The sequence below is a fragment of the Macaca thibetana genome, chromosome 5 (genome assembly GCF_024542745.1).
Source record: "Macaca thibetana thibetana isolate TM-01 chromosome 5, ASM2454274v1, whole genome shotgun sequence".
NCBI lineage: Eukaryota > Metazoa > Chordata > Mammalia > Primates > Cercopithecidae > Macaca > Macaca thibetana.
This window is the reverse complement of record NC_065582.1, coordinates 76,517,894-76,533,927: the sequence shown is the minus strand read 5'-3', so window position 1 is coordinate 76,533,927 and position 16,034 is coordinate 76,517,894. Positions and strand designations below refer to the sequence as shown.

At 38.5% G+C, this 16,034-nt stretch overlaps 1 protein-coding gene across 6 annotated transcripts in view; it reads right to left on the bottom strand.

Moving 5' to 3' along the window:
* The window catches only part of ZGRF1 (zinc finger GRF-type containing 1), an 84,836-nt gene that overhangs the window by 23,973 nt on the left and 44,829 nt on the right, over positions 1 to 16,034 (bottom strand). For all 6 annotated transcript variants that reach the window (XM_050791315.1, XM_050791310.1, XM_050791313.1 and 3 more), the window contains 2 exons: positions 15,101 to 15,297; positions 12,097 to 12,236 (listed from right to left, as the gene is read on the bottom strand). In XM_050791315.1, coding sequence (XP_050647272.1) covers positions 12,097 to 12,236; positions 15,101 to 15,297 — 337 coding nt within the window. The remainder of the gene's footprint in view (positions 1 to 12,096; positions 12,237 to 15,100; positions 15,298 to 16,034) is intronic.

The following is a 16,034-nucleotide window of genomic DNA, read 5'->3' as shown; positions in this document are numbered from 1 at the left end:
AGACAAACTTTTTTTTTTTTAATTATACTTTAAGTTCTAGGGTACATGTGCACAACGTGCATGTTTGTTACATATGTATACATGAGCCATGTTGGTGTGAAGACAAACATTTTTAAACACTACACAGACACATACAGAATGGTTCTATATTTTTAAAAATTATATATATTTGCACATGTGTGTACATACATCTATAGTACACATATACGTACACATGATGAGAAGTAAAGCTCTGGAAAGATATTCATCAACTATCAACCTAAAGGTTGGGAGTGCTCCTGAACAAAAGAACCAACATCAGATTCTGCAATTAATACAGTACCTCTTGAATCACACAGAAAAAGACTAAAGAGATGGCAGAATTACAGGGTGAGGAAGAAGCAGGGCAGAGACATCACATGGGAAGATGAGTTTGCTACAATGGAAATCCCTAGGTTTTGCATGAACCCACAGAACTCCTAAGAAGGCAGGACATGGGCTAGCCCATAAGACTATTGTATTAGTCCGTTCAGGCTGCTATAACAAAATATCTTAAATTAGTAATTCACAAATAGCAGAAATTTATTTCTCATAGCAGTTCTGGAAGCTAAAAAGTCCAAGATCAAGGTGCCAGCAGAGCACCAGTGAATAACCAGTGAAGGCTCACTCTCACTGGTGCAAAGGGGCCAAGGTACTCCCTTTAACCTCTCTTATAAGGTCACTAATCCCATGCAGGACTAAGTTATGCAGTGCCCACATGACTTAATCATCTCCCAAAGGTCCCAGCTCTTAATACACTGGCAATCAAATTTCAAAATATGTATTTGGTGGGGGGAGTGGAGGGCGGGGGGACACATTTAGACCACAGCAACCACTTAACACACTACAAAAAAAGTAATATTGGACTCAGTTCAGGCTGAGAAAACCAACTGCCAGGGCATCAGCAATTGGAATAGTGCCAAAGATCAGATCAATAAGGATATAAGCAGTTCTAGCAAGCTGAGAAATAATCACAAAAAAGCAATATACTATCCCATTTTCACTAACAAGCCTCTTTCAGGAAAGCGGACCTTCCTCCTCTCTAGCAACTACTTAGTAATTGGCATGTGTATCTTGTGATATTAAAAGTAGGCACAGGGAGGAATAGGGTTTTTAGAAATGAGAAAGGTGTGGAAGCCCTGAAAGAGAGACTAAACTGGGCAGCGACTAAGATTTCAATACCCAAATGAGTCTGAAATTTATTGGACAAAATCTATCAAATTGGATTCATCTTAAACTTTCCCTGCTGCAAATAGGAATGAGAGATTCCAGTGAAGAAAATAAACTAAAGAGAACCTTAAGACTGAATATATCTAGTAATTATTTAATCATATGCATTTCAAAATGGTAACCTATAAGGAATGAAAATGAAAGGTATTAAAGTAAGACTTTCACTTTTAACTGTATATATTTCTTTATACCTTGATTTTTCATTGTATCTATTTATGTATTACTTGTTAATTTTTTTCTTTTTTTCCTCAAATGCTGGTTTGGAGATTTTTAATTTTTAAAAAATGATCTCAAACGTTTAATTTCTAAAAATCCAACCACTTCATGAATGTCTTCTATGTGATATACATTTAAAAAATAAAAACATACATAATGTTCCTGCACAAAAGTTTCCTTCAAAGGTCACATTATAAATTCTTTTTACTTACTAAATTAATAACATAATTCAAAACACGCAAAACAATGCTCAAAAAAACTTTTGAATTAAAAATAAAGACATAGGAGATTCCTGATTCTGGTGTCATCTAAGATGCTGAATTAGTATGATTGTTGGCTTCCTTTCTGTGGGGAACAGAGAGAGAAGTGGAGAAAACCATGGAAAATCTCAGGTTGGAGGGCCTGTTTTGAACCGGGGTTTGTGTACCTGAAGTGATTTTGGCCAAGTGCAGAAGGCCTGTAGAGGAGGAGGGGATCAAAGAGGGTGAGGAACCTCCTGGGGTTCTGTTCTTGCTTCCCATCCCATCTTCTTCCCCATCCCCAATTGTACTGGGACACATAGGGCCTACCTATCCATAAGGCAATTTATACTTCTGGTCCAGAAATCCTCTGGAGGAAAAAAAAAAAAAAATCAGGGCGGCAATGCAAGCCCTATGCCATAAAGTGTGGAGAAAAACAGATGGTAACTCACTGATCACAGGCAGTCTCTACTTCACCTTCAAACCCCTAGGGCTAAAGAATTTTACAATCTAAGAAATGATACATCTTAATGTTGCATTTTCCTTTTATTTTATTTTATTTTATTTTTTTTTTTTTTTTTTGAGACGGAGTCTCACTCTGTCGCCCAGGCTGGAGTGCAGTGGCCAGATCTCAGCTCACTGCAAGCTCCGCCTCCCGGGTTCACGCCATTCTCCTGCCTCAGCCTCCCGAGTAGCTGGGACCACAGGCGCCGCCACCTCGCCCGGCTAATTTTTTGTGTTTTTAGTAGAGACGGGGTTTCGCCGTGTTAGCCAGGATGGTCTCGATCTCCTGACCTTGTGATCCGCCCGTCTCGGCCTCCCAAAGTGCTGGGATTACAGGCTTGAGCCACCGCACCCGGCGCATTTTCCTTTTAATCAGAGGTTTTAGATTTCACTTTAGGGATCATTCTGTGGGTAACTGTGGTTTTCTAGTGCCTGGGGCTCTCCACCCCATAGCTCAGTTACACCCTCAACTCCCTGAGCTCCTTCGAGCTGACCAGACTGGAATGGGCCTTCCCCAACATGTACTGCCAGAAAGAAAAGCTGATACCGCCAGGGGAAAATGAGTTCACAGGCCAAAATATTAAGACATTCAAGGAACACAAAGACTTAAAAAAAAAAAAAAAAAAGAGGTAAAGGAAGATAGTAACATTGTAAAATAATAACAGCTGAGTGCAGTGGCACACAACTGTAGTCCTAGCTACTTGGGAGGCTGAGATGACAGAATTGCTTGAGCCCCAGAGTTTGAGACCAGCCTAGGCAAAACAGTGAGAACTCATCTCAATAAATACATATGTACATACATACAGGAAAACAGGCCAGGCACAATGGCTCACGCCTACAATCCCAACACTTTAGGAGGCTGAGTCAGGGGGATCACTTAAGCCCAAGAGTTCGAGATGTGCCAGGACAACATAGCAAGACCCCATCACTACAAAAAAATTAAAACATTAGCTGGGTATAGTGGCTTGAACCTATAGTCCCAGCTACTCAGATGGCTGAGGTGGGAGGATCACTAGGGCCTAAGAGGTCAATGCTGCAGTGAGCCATGATTGCTCTACTCCAGCCTGGGTGACAGAATGAGACCCTGTCTCAAAAATTAAACAAAACAAACAAACAAAAAAACAAAAAACAGGAAAAAGAAACGAACACAAATATTAGGTTGGAAAAATATAATTGATAAATAGCAGGATGAATACATTTGAGGAATCAATAGCCAATTCAGATAATCATATTGATGATATTTCCCAGAAGGAAGAAAGAAGAAAAATTCAGGAAATATAAAGGAAAAACTAAGAGATTTGGAAGACAGATTCAGAAGTGCTAACATTTAAATAATAAAAGATCTAGAGCCGGGCGCGGTGGCTCAAGCCTGTAATCCCAGCACTTTGGGAGGCCGAGGCGGGCGGATCACGAGGTCAGGAGATCGAGACCATCCTGACTAACATGGTGAAACCCCGTCTCTACTAAAAATACAAAAAACTAGCCGGGCGCGGTGGCGGGCGCCTGTAGTCCCAGCTACTCGGGAGGCTGAGGCAGGAGAATGGCGTAAACCCGGGAAGCGGAGCTTGCAGTGAGCTGAGATCCGGCCACTGCACTCCAGCCTGGGTGACAGAGCAAGACTCCGTCTCAAAAAAAAAAAAAAAAAAAAAAAAAAAAAAAAAAAAAAAAGATCTAGAAAAGAGGGAAAGAATAAAGAGATAAAAAAGAAAGATTATTTGAAGAAATAATTAAGATTCATTTCCCAGAAGTATAAAAAAAGATAATGAACTTTAGATTTAAAAGGTCCATAATGTGCCCAAAAGGAGAAATCAGGAAAAACCCAGTTAGACACTGTGTAGAGAAATACAAGACTATCAAAGTAATTGAGAAAATTCTAAAACTCCCAGCCAGAAAGAGCACATAACACATAAAGAAATAAGAATCAGAGTGCCAGCCAGGCGTGGTGGCTCACACTTGTAATCTTAGCACTTTGGGAGGCCGAGGTGGGTGGATCACCTGAGGTTAGGAGTTTGAGACCAGCCTGGCCAACATGGTGAAACACTGTCTCTACTAAAAATAAAAAAAAAATTAGCTAGGTATAGTGGTAGACACCTGTAATCCCAGCTACTTGGGAGGCTGAGGCAGGAGAACCACTTGAACCCAGGAGGTGGAGTTTGCAGTGAGCCCAGATTGCACCACTGCACTCCAGCCTGGGTAACGAGAGTGAAACTCTGTCTTAAAAAAAAAAAAAAGCCAGGCACAGTGGCTCATGCCTATAATCCCAGCACTTTGGGAGGCCAAGGCGGGCGGATTACAAGATCAAGAGATGGAGACCATCCTGGCCAAAATGGTGAAACCCCATCTCTACTAAAAATACAAAAGTTAGCTGCATGTGGTGGCGTGTGCCTGTAGTCCGTTAATCGTGAGGCTGAGGCAAGAGAATCACCTCATCATTCAGGAGGCGGAGGTTGCAGTGAGCCGAGATCACACCACTGCACTCTAGCCTGGCAACAGAGCAAGACTACGTCTCAAAAAAAAAAAAAAAAAAAAAAAAGCAAATCACAGTGCCATCAGACTTTTCAACAATAACGAATACAAGATGATAACTAAGTATATTAAATGTTGGATTAAAATATTTGAAAGTGCCGTTTTTGTAGGTTGAAAGCATTAAAGGAAAAGAACTTAGAACCTAAAATTTTATATGTAGCCAAATTATCATCCAAAAAAGATAGAAAATAGATGTATGCTAACCCAGTGTTTCAAGATTTAGACTAGAACTACTCAAAGCAGGCTGTCCTGAACAGTTACTGGTCTGTAACAAGAAGCTTGTGCTAGAATATAATTCAACAAATCAACATAATGCTTCCTTCATTCAGAAAGCTTGCTACAAATAAAACAAAATACAGCTAAACTAAACAGCATGCTAATGATATAGGTGATCTACATTCTGGAGCTGCTCCTCAGCTCTCTTTGGGAACCAGTAAGTTTGTGGACCAGAATCAGCCTACAGACTCTACCTTGAGTAGCACTAGTCTAGATTTTGTCAACTGGGGGCAGGAGGGGGAAGAGTAAGGAAACGGATCAGGGGAAGAACCAAGGGATGTGGGTGTTTTCTAAGTATCTGTTTTATTGGGAGCAGGGATAAGATTTAAATATCGATTTATTTTTTAAAAATAAGAAATGAGGCCAGGCGCGGTGGCTCAAGCCTGTAATCCCAGCACTTTGGGAGGCCGAGACGGGCGGATCACGAGGTCACAAGTGTAGATCACTTAGTAGATCAAGACCATCCTGGCTAATACGGTGAAACCCTGCCTCTACTAAAAAATACAAAAAACTAACCTGGCGAAGTGGCGGGCGCTTGTAGTCCCAGCTACTCGGGAGGCTGAGCCAGGAGAATCGCGTGAACCCGGGAGGCGGAGCTTGCAGTGAGCTGAGATCCAGCCACTGTACTCCAGCCTGGGCGACAGAGCAAGACTCTGTCTCAAAAAAATAATAAGAAGAAGAAGAAATGATTTTAAAAAGCATAGTAAAATTAGAATAAACAAAAATAATTTAAGATTAAAGAAACATATCCAGGTATCAATTATTATAATAAAGTCAACTATTGGTCTTATTCTATTTACAAGTCACATCTTTAAAATTGAGACATATGCTGTTTATAAGGAACACCTGTAATATAAGAACAAACAAAGATTAAAAAATGAAAAAAGACTTATGAAACTAATACTAGTCAAAATAAACTTAGCATACCTATATTAACAGACTTTTAAGAAAAAATTATTAGAGAAGGAGAGGATCATCTCTACATAATATGTTTACCCCGAGGTTAATAATAATTTAAAATATATATGTACCAAATAAAATAGCCCTAACATATAAGATGCAAAATGTAATAAATAGCAGGGAGAGAGTGCACCACAAATTTTCAACTCATCTCCCTTAATTACTTAGACAACTGCCACAAAAAGTTGGCAAGACTATATAGAAGATCTGGACAAGACAATTAATAAGCTTGATCTGACCATTAAAGAGTTCTGTATTCAACAATTAGAGAAAATGCATTTCTCTTGTACTATGCCATTAAAAACAGCCTTAAAAATATCGCTCCTCAGTCTTTTGGCTAGGATCAAGTGTACAAAAACCTTAGTAGGCCAGCTGCGGTGGTTCACGCTTGTAATCCCAACACTTTGGGAGGCTGAAGCGGGCAGATTACTTGAGGCTAGGAGTTTGAGACTAGCCTGGCCAACATGGTGAAAACCTGTCTCTACTAAAACTAAAAAAATGTAGTGGGTGTTGTGGTGGGTGCCTGTAATCCCAGCTACTTGGGAGGCTGAGACAGGAGAATTGCTTGAACCTGGGAGACGGAGGTTGCAGTGAGCTGAGATCGTGCCACTGTACTCCATCCTGGGCAACAGAGCAAGACTTGTCTCAAACATACATACATACATACATACATATATAAATTTAATAAATTTTAAAGAATAATATAAAAATAAAAATGTCTACCTATTACATATTTAAGTCAGAAGTTAATAAAAAGTTAAACTAGAAATTCCCTACATTTTTGAATATTAAAACAAATGCTAAATGACTCACAGGTTAAAAAAGAAATCATAATGGGAAATTTAAAACAAACTGAATTATAATGAAAAAAATACTTCAGCAAAAATAGAGTGGTAGGCCAGGCGCGGAGGCTCACATCTGTAAACTCAACACTTTGGGAGCCTAGGCAGGCAGATCACTTGAGGTGAGGAGTTCAAGACCAGCCTGACCAACATGGTGAAACCCTATCTCTACTAAAAATACAAAAAGTTAGCTGGGTGTGGTGGTGGGTGCCTATAGTCCCAGTACGGGAGTATGGGAAGCTGAGGCAGAAGATTTGCTTGAACCCAGGAGGTGGAGGTTGCAGTGAGCCACGATTGTGCCACTGCACTCAGCCTGGGCAACAGAGCCAGACTACATTTCAAAAAAAAAAAAAAAAAAATAGAGTGGTACTTTAAGGAAAACTTACAGCCCTAATAAGTGTATTAGAGAAGAGAAAAGCCTCAAAATTAGCTAAGTATCAACTTAAGATGTGTAAAAAAGAAGAGGATACTATCCTAAACAAAATAGAAGAAATCATAAAAATTAGAGAGGAAGCCAACAACAACAATAAAAATAAAACAAAAATACATTGCTGATCTTCTGATCAATAAAACCAAGTCAGTTCTTCGAAAAAAATAACAAAATAAGACAAACCTCAGGCAAGACTGGTCAGAAGAACAAAAACACAAATAATACAGTGGTATCAGAGAATATGAATAAATTTAAGATAAAAATATTCAAAACTTCCACAGGGAAATTTGCAAAACTTTATTATAAGATGTCACAAAAAAATTTAAATAAACAGAGAGATATAGCAAGTACATGGTATTAAACCTTAATTTTTTTTTTTTTTTTTTTGAGACAAGGTCTCACTATGTTGCCCAGGCTGGTCTCCAAACTCCTGAGTTCAAGCTATCCTCCTGTCTTGGCCTCCCAAAGTGTTGGGATTTCAGGTGTGAGCCACCATACTCAGCTCTAAATCTTGGTATTTTAAAGATGGCATCCCTTCTCAACTTTATAGGTACAATTCCAATCAAGATCCCAACAAGTTTTTCATGAAACTTGATAAGATGATTCTAAAATATATATGAAAGAGTAAAGGACCAAGAACAGCCAGGCCACATCTAAGAACACAGAGGGGAACTTGCACAATTTGATATCCGGATTTATGAAGCTATGGTAATTAAGGCAATCTGGAACTGGCACAACAATATACAAATTAACCTACAGTATAAAATAGGGATTCCAGAACACACACAGTTACTTTAAACCTGATTATATGACAGACGTAGCATTTCAGACCAGTGAGGAAAAGAGACTAATCAATAAAAAATGGTTACTATTCTAGCAAAATTGGTAATTAAAAAGAAAAGATGAAACCGGATCCCTACTTCACACCATATACGAAAGAAAAAAAGAGTCAACTTCAAGTGGACTGAAGATTTAAATCTCATAGCCACCAAAACAGCATGGTACTGGTATAAAAATAGGCACATAGATCAACAGAATAGAGAGCCCAGAAATAAAACCAAATACTTAGAGCCAACTGATCTTTGACAAAACAAACAAAAACATAGAGTGGGGGAAAAAACCCCTATTCAACAAATGGTGCTGGGATAATTGGCAAGCCACATGTAGAGGAATGAAACTGGATCCTCGCCTCTTGCCTTATACAAAAATCAACTCAACATCTAGAACATCAGAAAAATCCTTCTGACACTGGCTTAGGCTAAGACTTCATGACCAAGAACCCAAAAGCAAATACAATAAAAACAAAGATAGGTCGGGCGCGATAGCTCACGCCTGTAATCTCAGCACTTTGGGAAGCCGAGGCGGGCGGATCACGAGGTCAGGAGATCGAGACCATCCTGGCTAACACGGTGAAACCCCGTCTCTACTAAAAATACAAAAAATTAGCTGGGCGTGTTGGTGGGCGCCTGTAGTTCCAGCTACTCGGGAGGCTGAGGCTAGAAAATGGTGTGAATCCAGGAGGCGGAGCTTGCAGTGAGCCGAGATCGTGCCACTGCAGTCCAGGCTGGGGACAAAGCGAGACTCCATCTCAAAAAAAAAAAAAAAAAAAAAAAAAAGATAGATGGAACTTAATTAAACTATTAGTAAAAAGCTTCTGCACAGCAAAAGAAACAATCATCAGGGTAAACAGACAACCCACAGAGTGGGAGAAAATCTTCACAATCTATACATCTGACAAATGAGTAACCTCAGAATCTACAAGAAACTCAAACAAATCAGCAAGAAAAAATCAAATGATGCCATCAAAAAGTGGGCTAAGGATATGAATAGACAATTCTCAAAAGAAGATATACAAATGGCCAACAAACATGAAAAAATGCTCAACATCACTAATGATCAGGGAAATGCAAATCAAAACCACAAGGCAATACTGCCTTACTCCTGCAAGAATGGCCATAATCAAAAAAATCAAAATTAATAGTTGTTGGCAGGGATGTGGTGAAAAGGGAACACTTTTACACTGCTAGTGGAAATGTAATCGAGTACAACCAGTGGAAAACAGTGTGGAGATTCCTTAAAGAACTAAAAGTAGAACTACCATTTGATCCAACAATCCCACTGCTGGGCATCTATTCAGAGGAAAAGAAGTCATTGCACAAAAAAGATACTTACATGTTTATAGCAGCACAATTCGCAATTACGAAAATATGAAACCAGCCCAAATGCCCATCGATCAACGAGTGGATAAAGAAATTGTGATATAGATAGATACACACACACACACCCCCCCGACACACACACACACACACACATGGAATACTATTCAGTCATAAAACGGCACAAATAATGGCATTTGCAACAACCTGGATGGAACTGGAGATAATTCTAAGTGAAGTAACTCACGAATGGAAAATCAAACATCGTATGCTCTAATCGTAAGTGAGAGCTAAGTTATGAGGGTGAAAAGGCATAAGAATAATACAATGGACTTTGGGGACTCAGGGGAAAGGGTAAGCGGGGCGGTGAAGGATAAAAGACTACAAATTTGGTACAGTGTATACTGATCAGGTGATAGGTGTAGCAAAATCTCAGAAATCACTACTAAAGAACTTATTCATGTAACCAAACACCACCTCTTCCCTCAAAAAATTATGGAAATTAATAATAAAGATTTAAATGTCAAAAACCAAACTGTAAAACATTTAGTAGAAAATATAGGTGAGTAATTTTAGAACTCAGCATAGGAAAAGATTTTTAAGATAAGATATAAAAAGCACTGTCAAAAAGAAAAGATTACAATAAATATGACTATTCTAAAATTAAGATTTTTATTTATCTAAAGATATCTTAGGCCGGGCGCGGTGGCTCAAGCCTGTAATCCCAGCACTTTGGGAGGCCGAGACGGGCGGATCACGAGGTCAGGAGATCGAGACCATCCTGGCTAACACGGTGAAACCCCGTCTCTACTAAAAAATACAAAAAACTAGCTGGGTGAGGTGGCGGGCGCCTGTAGTCCCAGCTACTCGGGAGGCTGAGGCAGGAGAATGGCGTAAACCTGGGAGGCGGAGCTTGCAGTGAGCTGAGATCCGGCCACTGCACTCCAGCCTGGGCGGCAGAGCAAGACTCCGTCTCAAAAAAAAAAAAAAAAAAAAAAAAGATATCTTAAAGTAAGTGAAAAGACATGATCTGAGGAGCAGATATTCACAATATACATAATCAACAAAGAATTAATATGAAGAACACATAAAGAACTTCTATAAATAAAAGAAGGTTATAAAGAACCCAATAGTAAAATGGCTAAGAAGAAACACATGTAACTAATAAACACATGAAGAGTATTTTAACATCACTGGTGAGCAGAGAAATGTAAGCTAAAACCACAATGCAATCATCTTACACTCATTTGAATGAGTTGCTCTATAAGATCTCTTATACTCAGGTTGAATACAAACTGATAGAGCCACTTTGGAAATCAATTTGGCACTACAATCTAAAGATGTGTGAAGTATCTTCATATGCTGTAATGCAGCATTTTTATTCCTAGAGTAATATTCAAAAGAAACCTGTACATATCTACAAGACTGTACAAGAATATTCACAACACCCTGTTCACAGTGGTAAAACTTAGAAACCCAAACAATGAAAACAATAAACTATAGCATGTTTACAAAATATTATACAACAGTCAAAACAAATAATCTAGACTAGATTTAAGAACAACAACATGGATAAATTGTAGCAACATACTAACCAAAAAAAGATAAATTCCAAAAGATTATATACAGAATGACATCATTTTAGTAAGGTCTAAAAAAACTAAAAATTTTATTTAGCTCTTTAGGAATTCATTTACATAAATCTATACACAAAGGAAAGAAAAATGTTGGTGTGTGCAAGGATCAAAATGATAATTACCTTGAGTTTGGAGAGACCAGATGAGGTAGTGGGGTTAACTTAAATGTAGGTTGGTATAAAGGTACTAGATTTTGATTTGGTTTGTGGGCTCACAAATGCTTATTATATTATTTTAAATAACTAAGTAAATAACTAAATGAAAGTGAGCTATGTGAGGACCAATGACTAAGAGTAGGTCACAAAATCACAAATAATGATTAATCCAACTTAGTGCACCTAAGGTCCTTTAAAAACACTCAATGCTGGCCGGGCATGGTGGTTTATGTCTATAATCCCATGGTAGCCAAGGTGGGTGGACCACCTGAGGCCAGGAGTTCAAGACCAGGTTGGCCAACATGGTGAAACCATCTCTACTAAAAATACAAAAATTAGCTGAACTTGGTGGCGTGCACCAATAATCCCAGCTACTCGGGAGGCTGAGGCAGAATAATCACTTGAACCCAGGAGGCAGAGGTTGCAGTGAGCCTAGATCACGCTACTGCACTCCAGCCTTGGCAACAGAGTGAGACTCTGTCTCGGGGGGGGAAAATGTTTAAAGGATTTTATTTCCAAATATACAAAATTTGGGGTTCAATGTTGCCAAATTACATAGACAATAAAAGAAGCAGCATCAACAAACTTATTATTACGTATTTTCGGTTTATTTTTGACTTTAAATCAGGGCACAGTTGACTCAATATACTTACTTATATGATTCCAAGAAATAATTAAATGTTTTTGGTATCCCTTTTAATGAAGTTTTTAAAAAGCCCTAACATCTTAAAATATGTTTTTTAGAAATGGTCTAATTTATTATACAATTAGTTTATATATAATACATAGTACTATATTATACTTTCAAAATTTAATATAAAATTCTTTAATATAAACAACTTATACAGTTGTATGTAATGGAGACAGAAGGCTAGATTGAATCACCAGTATGATCAGATCAACTCACTTTTGCTATAAGCTGAAGAACTTTCCTTCCGACTCAGCTTAAGATAAAGTTTGGTTTTTGGTTCATTATAAAACTCAGGATTTACAGTAGTAAACTTCTTTAGTTTGCCATACTGTTTTCTTTGAAAATCAAATCCTTTTCTGAAAGGTAATAAAAAATAAAAATGAATTGTAATAATATTAAGGTGCAAGTTTTTTGAAAATCTTTAAAATACAGTATGAAAAGAACCAGGTTTTATATGTGTACCTACTTTCATACATGTATACAAAATATAAATATATTCTATCAAAGTAAGACAATAACAACTCTCACAGAACTGTCATCAGTTTTAGAAGAGACTGAGATAGAAAAGTATCTGAAAGATAGAACACCTCATGTGCTTTTTAAAATCTTTAAATTTAATTTGTTTTATTGGTATGTAATAGTTACACATACTTTAGGAGTACATGAGATCTCCTGGTATCTTTACACATTGTGTAATGATCAAATCAAATCAGGGAAACTGGGACATTCATCACTTCAAACACTGATCTTTTCTTTGTGTTGGGAACATTACAATTCTTCTCTTGTAGTTATTCTGAATATACAATAAATTATTAACTATAATTTCCCTACTGTATTCCTTTTTCTTTTTTTTTTACATTTTAACCAACCTCTCTTCATTTCCCACCCCGTTTTCTTCCCAGCTTCTGGTAACCACCATTCTACTCTCTTACTTCCATAAGATCTCCTTTTTTAGCTCCACATATGAGTAAGAACATGCAATATTTGTCTTTTGGTATCTGGCTTCTTTTTTTTTTTTTTTTTTTTTTTTTTTTTTTTTTTTTTTTTTGATACTGATTGAGACAGAGTCTGGCTTTGTTGCCCAGGCTGGAAGTGCAGTGGCATGACCTTGGCTCAGCGCAACCTCCACCTCCTGGGCTTATCCTGTTTCAGACTCCCAAGTAGCTGGGACTACAGGTGCAGGCTACCACACCTGGCTAATTTTTTTATTTTTTGTAGAGACCAGGTTTCAAGAGACAAGGTTTCATCATGTTGCCCAAGCTGGTCTTGAACTCCTGTGTTCAAGTGATTCGCCCACCTTGGCCTCCCAAAGTTCTGGGATTACAGGCGTGAGACCATGCCTGGCCTTTGGCTAATTTCACTTAACATAATGACCTCCAGTTGTTGCAAATTACAGGATTTCAGTCTTTTTTATGCCTGAGTAAGATCCCATTGTGTGTGTGTGTGCGTGTGTGTGTGTGTGCGTGTGTGTGTGTGTGTGTTTATATACCACATTTTTTTTATCCATTCATCCTCTGACAGACACTTAGGTTGATTTCGTATCTTGGCTACTGTGACTACTGCTGAAATAAATATGAAAGTGCAGGTATCTCTTTGATATACTTATTTCCTTTCTTTTGGATACATACCCAAGATTGGGATTGCTGGATCACATGATAGTTCTATTTTTTTTTTTTTGAGGAACTTCATTTTCCAAACTATAAAATGGGAATAACTTATTCCCATATCTCCATCTTACAGGCTATTATAATAATTACATAAAATAACTCATGTGAGGCCGGGTGCGGTGGCTCACGCCTGTAATCCCAGCACTTTGGGAGGCCAAGGCAGGCGGATCACAAGGTCAGGAGATCAAGACCATCCTGGCTAACACGGTGAAACCCCGTCCCTATTAAAAATACAAAAAATTAGCCGGGCATGGTGGCGGGCGCCTGTAGTCCCAGCTACTCAGGAGGCTGAGGCAGGAGAATGGCGTGAACCCAGGAGGCAGAGCTGCAGTGAGCCAAGACCGCACCACTGCACTCCAGCCTGGGAGTCAGTGAGACTCCGTCTCAAAAAAAAAAAAAAAAAAATTCCTGTGAAGTGCCTAGTTACAAGAGGGCCTGGCATATATCGGCTCCCAATAAAAATGTTACTATTAAATCACCATGCAAATGGTCTTTATATTTATTTTGAATAATCTAAACTTTTATAAAAGACATACTTCCAAAAAGTAGCATTCTATTATCCTATAAGCTATGTAGGTCAGACATGCAAACAATCAGTTATTTATTATGCCACACTGCTAAAAATTATTCCTATAATTTTTCGGATAGGGTTTCCCTTAGGATTGTGGAAAATAGCCCCAACTATACATAAAATAAGTTAGAAAAATAGCACCCTGCTAGTTATACTGATATTGCTCACACTGTTTGATGTTTAGAAGGAGCCAAAATAACTTTAAAGACTTATTCCCTGGCCGAGCATAGTAGCTCACGCCTCTAATTCCAGCACTTCGGGAGGCTGAGGTGGGAGGATCATTTCAGTCCAGGAGTTCGAAACCAGCCTGGGCAACATAGCAAGACTCCAGCTCTACAAAAATTCAAATTAGCTGGGTGTGGTGGCATAGGCCTGAAGTCCTAGCTACTCAGGAGGCTGGGCCAGGTGGAGAGCTGGAGCCCCAGAGTTCAAGGCTGCAGTGGGCTAAGGATCACACCACTGCACTCCAGCCTGGGCAACAGAGCAAGATCTTGTCACTATATAATTAAAAAAAAAGAGACGGCCGGGCGTGGTGGCTCAAGCCTGCAATCCCAGCACTTTGGGAGGCCAAGACGGGCGGATCACGAGGTCAGGAGATAGAGACCATCCTGGCTAACATGGTGAAACCCCGTCTCTACTAAAAAATACAAAAAAAAAACTAGCCGGGCGAAGTGGCGGGTGCCTTTAGTCCCAGCAATTCGGGTGGCTGAGGCAGGAGAATGGCGTAAACCCGGGAGGCAGAGCTTGCAGTGAGCTGAGATTCGGCCACTGCACTCCAGCCTGGGCGACAGAACGAGACTCCGTCTCAAACAAACAAACAAAAAAAGGACTTATTCCCATTTTGCAGGTTTAGAAACTGAGGTATTCCATCTTTTAAATAGTTTTCCTATCTTAATCTCTTTTAAAACTGATGATAGTTCTGTGAAGGCTGTCGTTCTCTTATATATAATCACAGGCAATCGCTTGGTACTATAAAACATACCTCAACAAAAGCTGGCATTCCTCATAGAGTGGTATCTTTTGACTTCTTAAGTACAAGCCAATACTCTTAATATCACTTAAAACCATGCCAGGTCGAGCTCCTTCCTGTGTTAAATATCCTGGAGTCACGTCCTCAAGCCATTTAAAGAATTTACATCGATCAGCTTTGGGTCCATCACATGTATAAAAGAGACGACCCTAAGGCGAAAGAAAAAAGATCAACATTTAGTGAAAAAAAAGCTTTTACTTTTCGATTATTTTTGTGTTTGTCAAGGTTTCTATGCAAACTGCTTGGCATTACTGTACTCCAGTAAATTAGTCACTATACAACTTAACTTTATTATTAATTTAAAACCACCTGCTTTTCCATTTACTTTCTCTTTATCAAAAGATTACATTATTCTGAGAGTAAAATCTTATTTGAAAATTTGTTTTTCTGATTTAAAATGTTCACTATCAACAACCTGAAAGCTGCCCAGAAACACTGAATATCTTATCCATTTCTTTCTATCTTTTTTTCTCATTCACATAAGTACACACACACCACAACCCAACAAGAACAAACACACGTAAAATTTTTTAAACAAAACTCAGATGATACATTTTCTACTCCGTAACCTACCCTTTGTACCCAACAACATAGTATGAGCATGAAACTATGTCATCAAATAATCTTAAAAAGAAAACAAAGACTTTTAGTAGCTATATTTTAGTCCACAGTTATACCACTATTTACGAATTTTGGCTTTTGACGCCTAAATTTAAATCCAAATTTATACACTTAGCTAACAATAAAGTGGGATATGCAAACGGTGGAAGCAAATTGTATTATGAATGAAAGCACAGTTCTACAGTGAGTATAAGTCATCAATCAACCTACGTTTTATTAACCTGACTCCCTCCATAATATATTATTGACAATATAAATTAAGTCA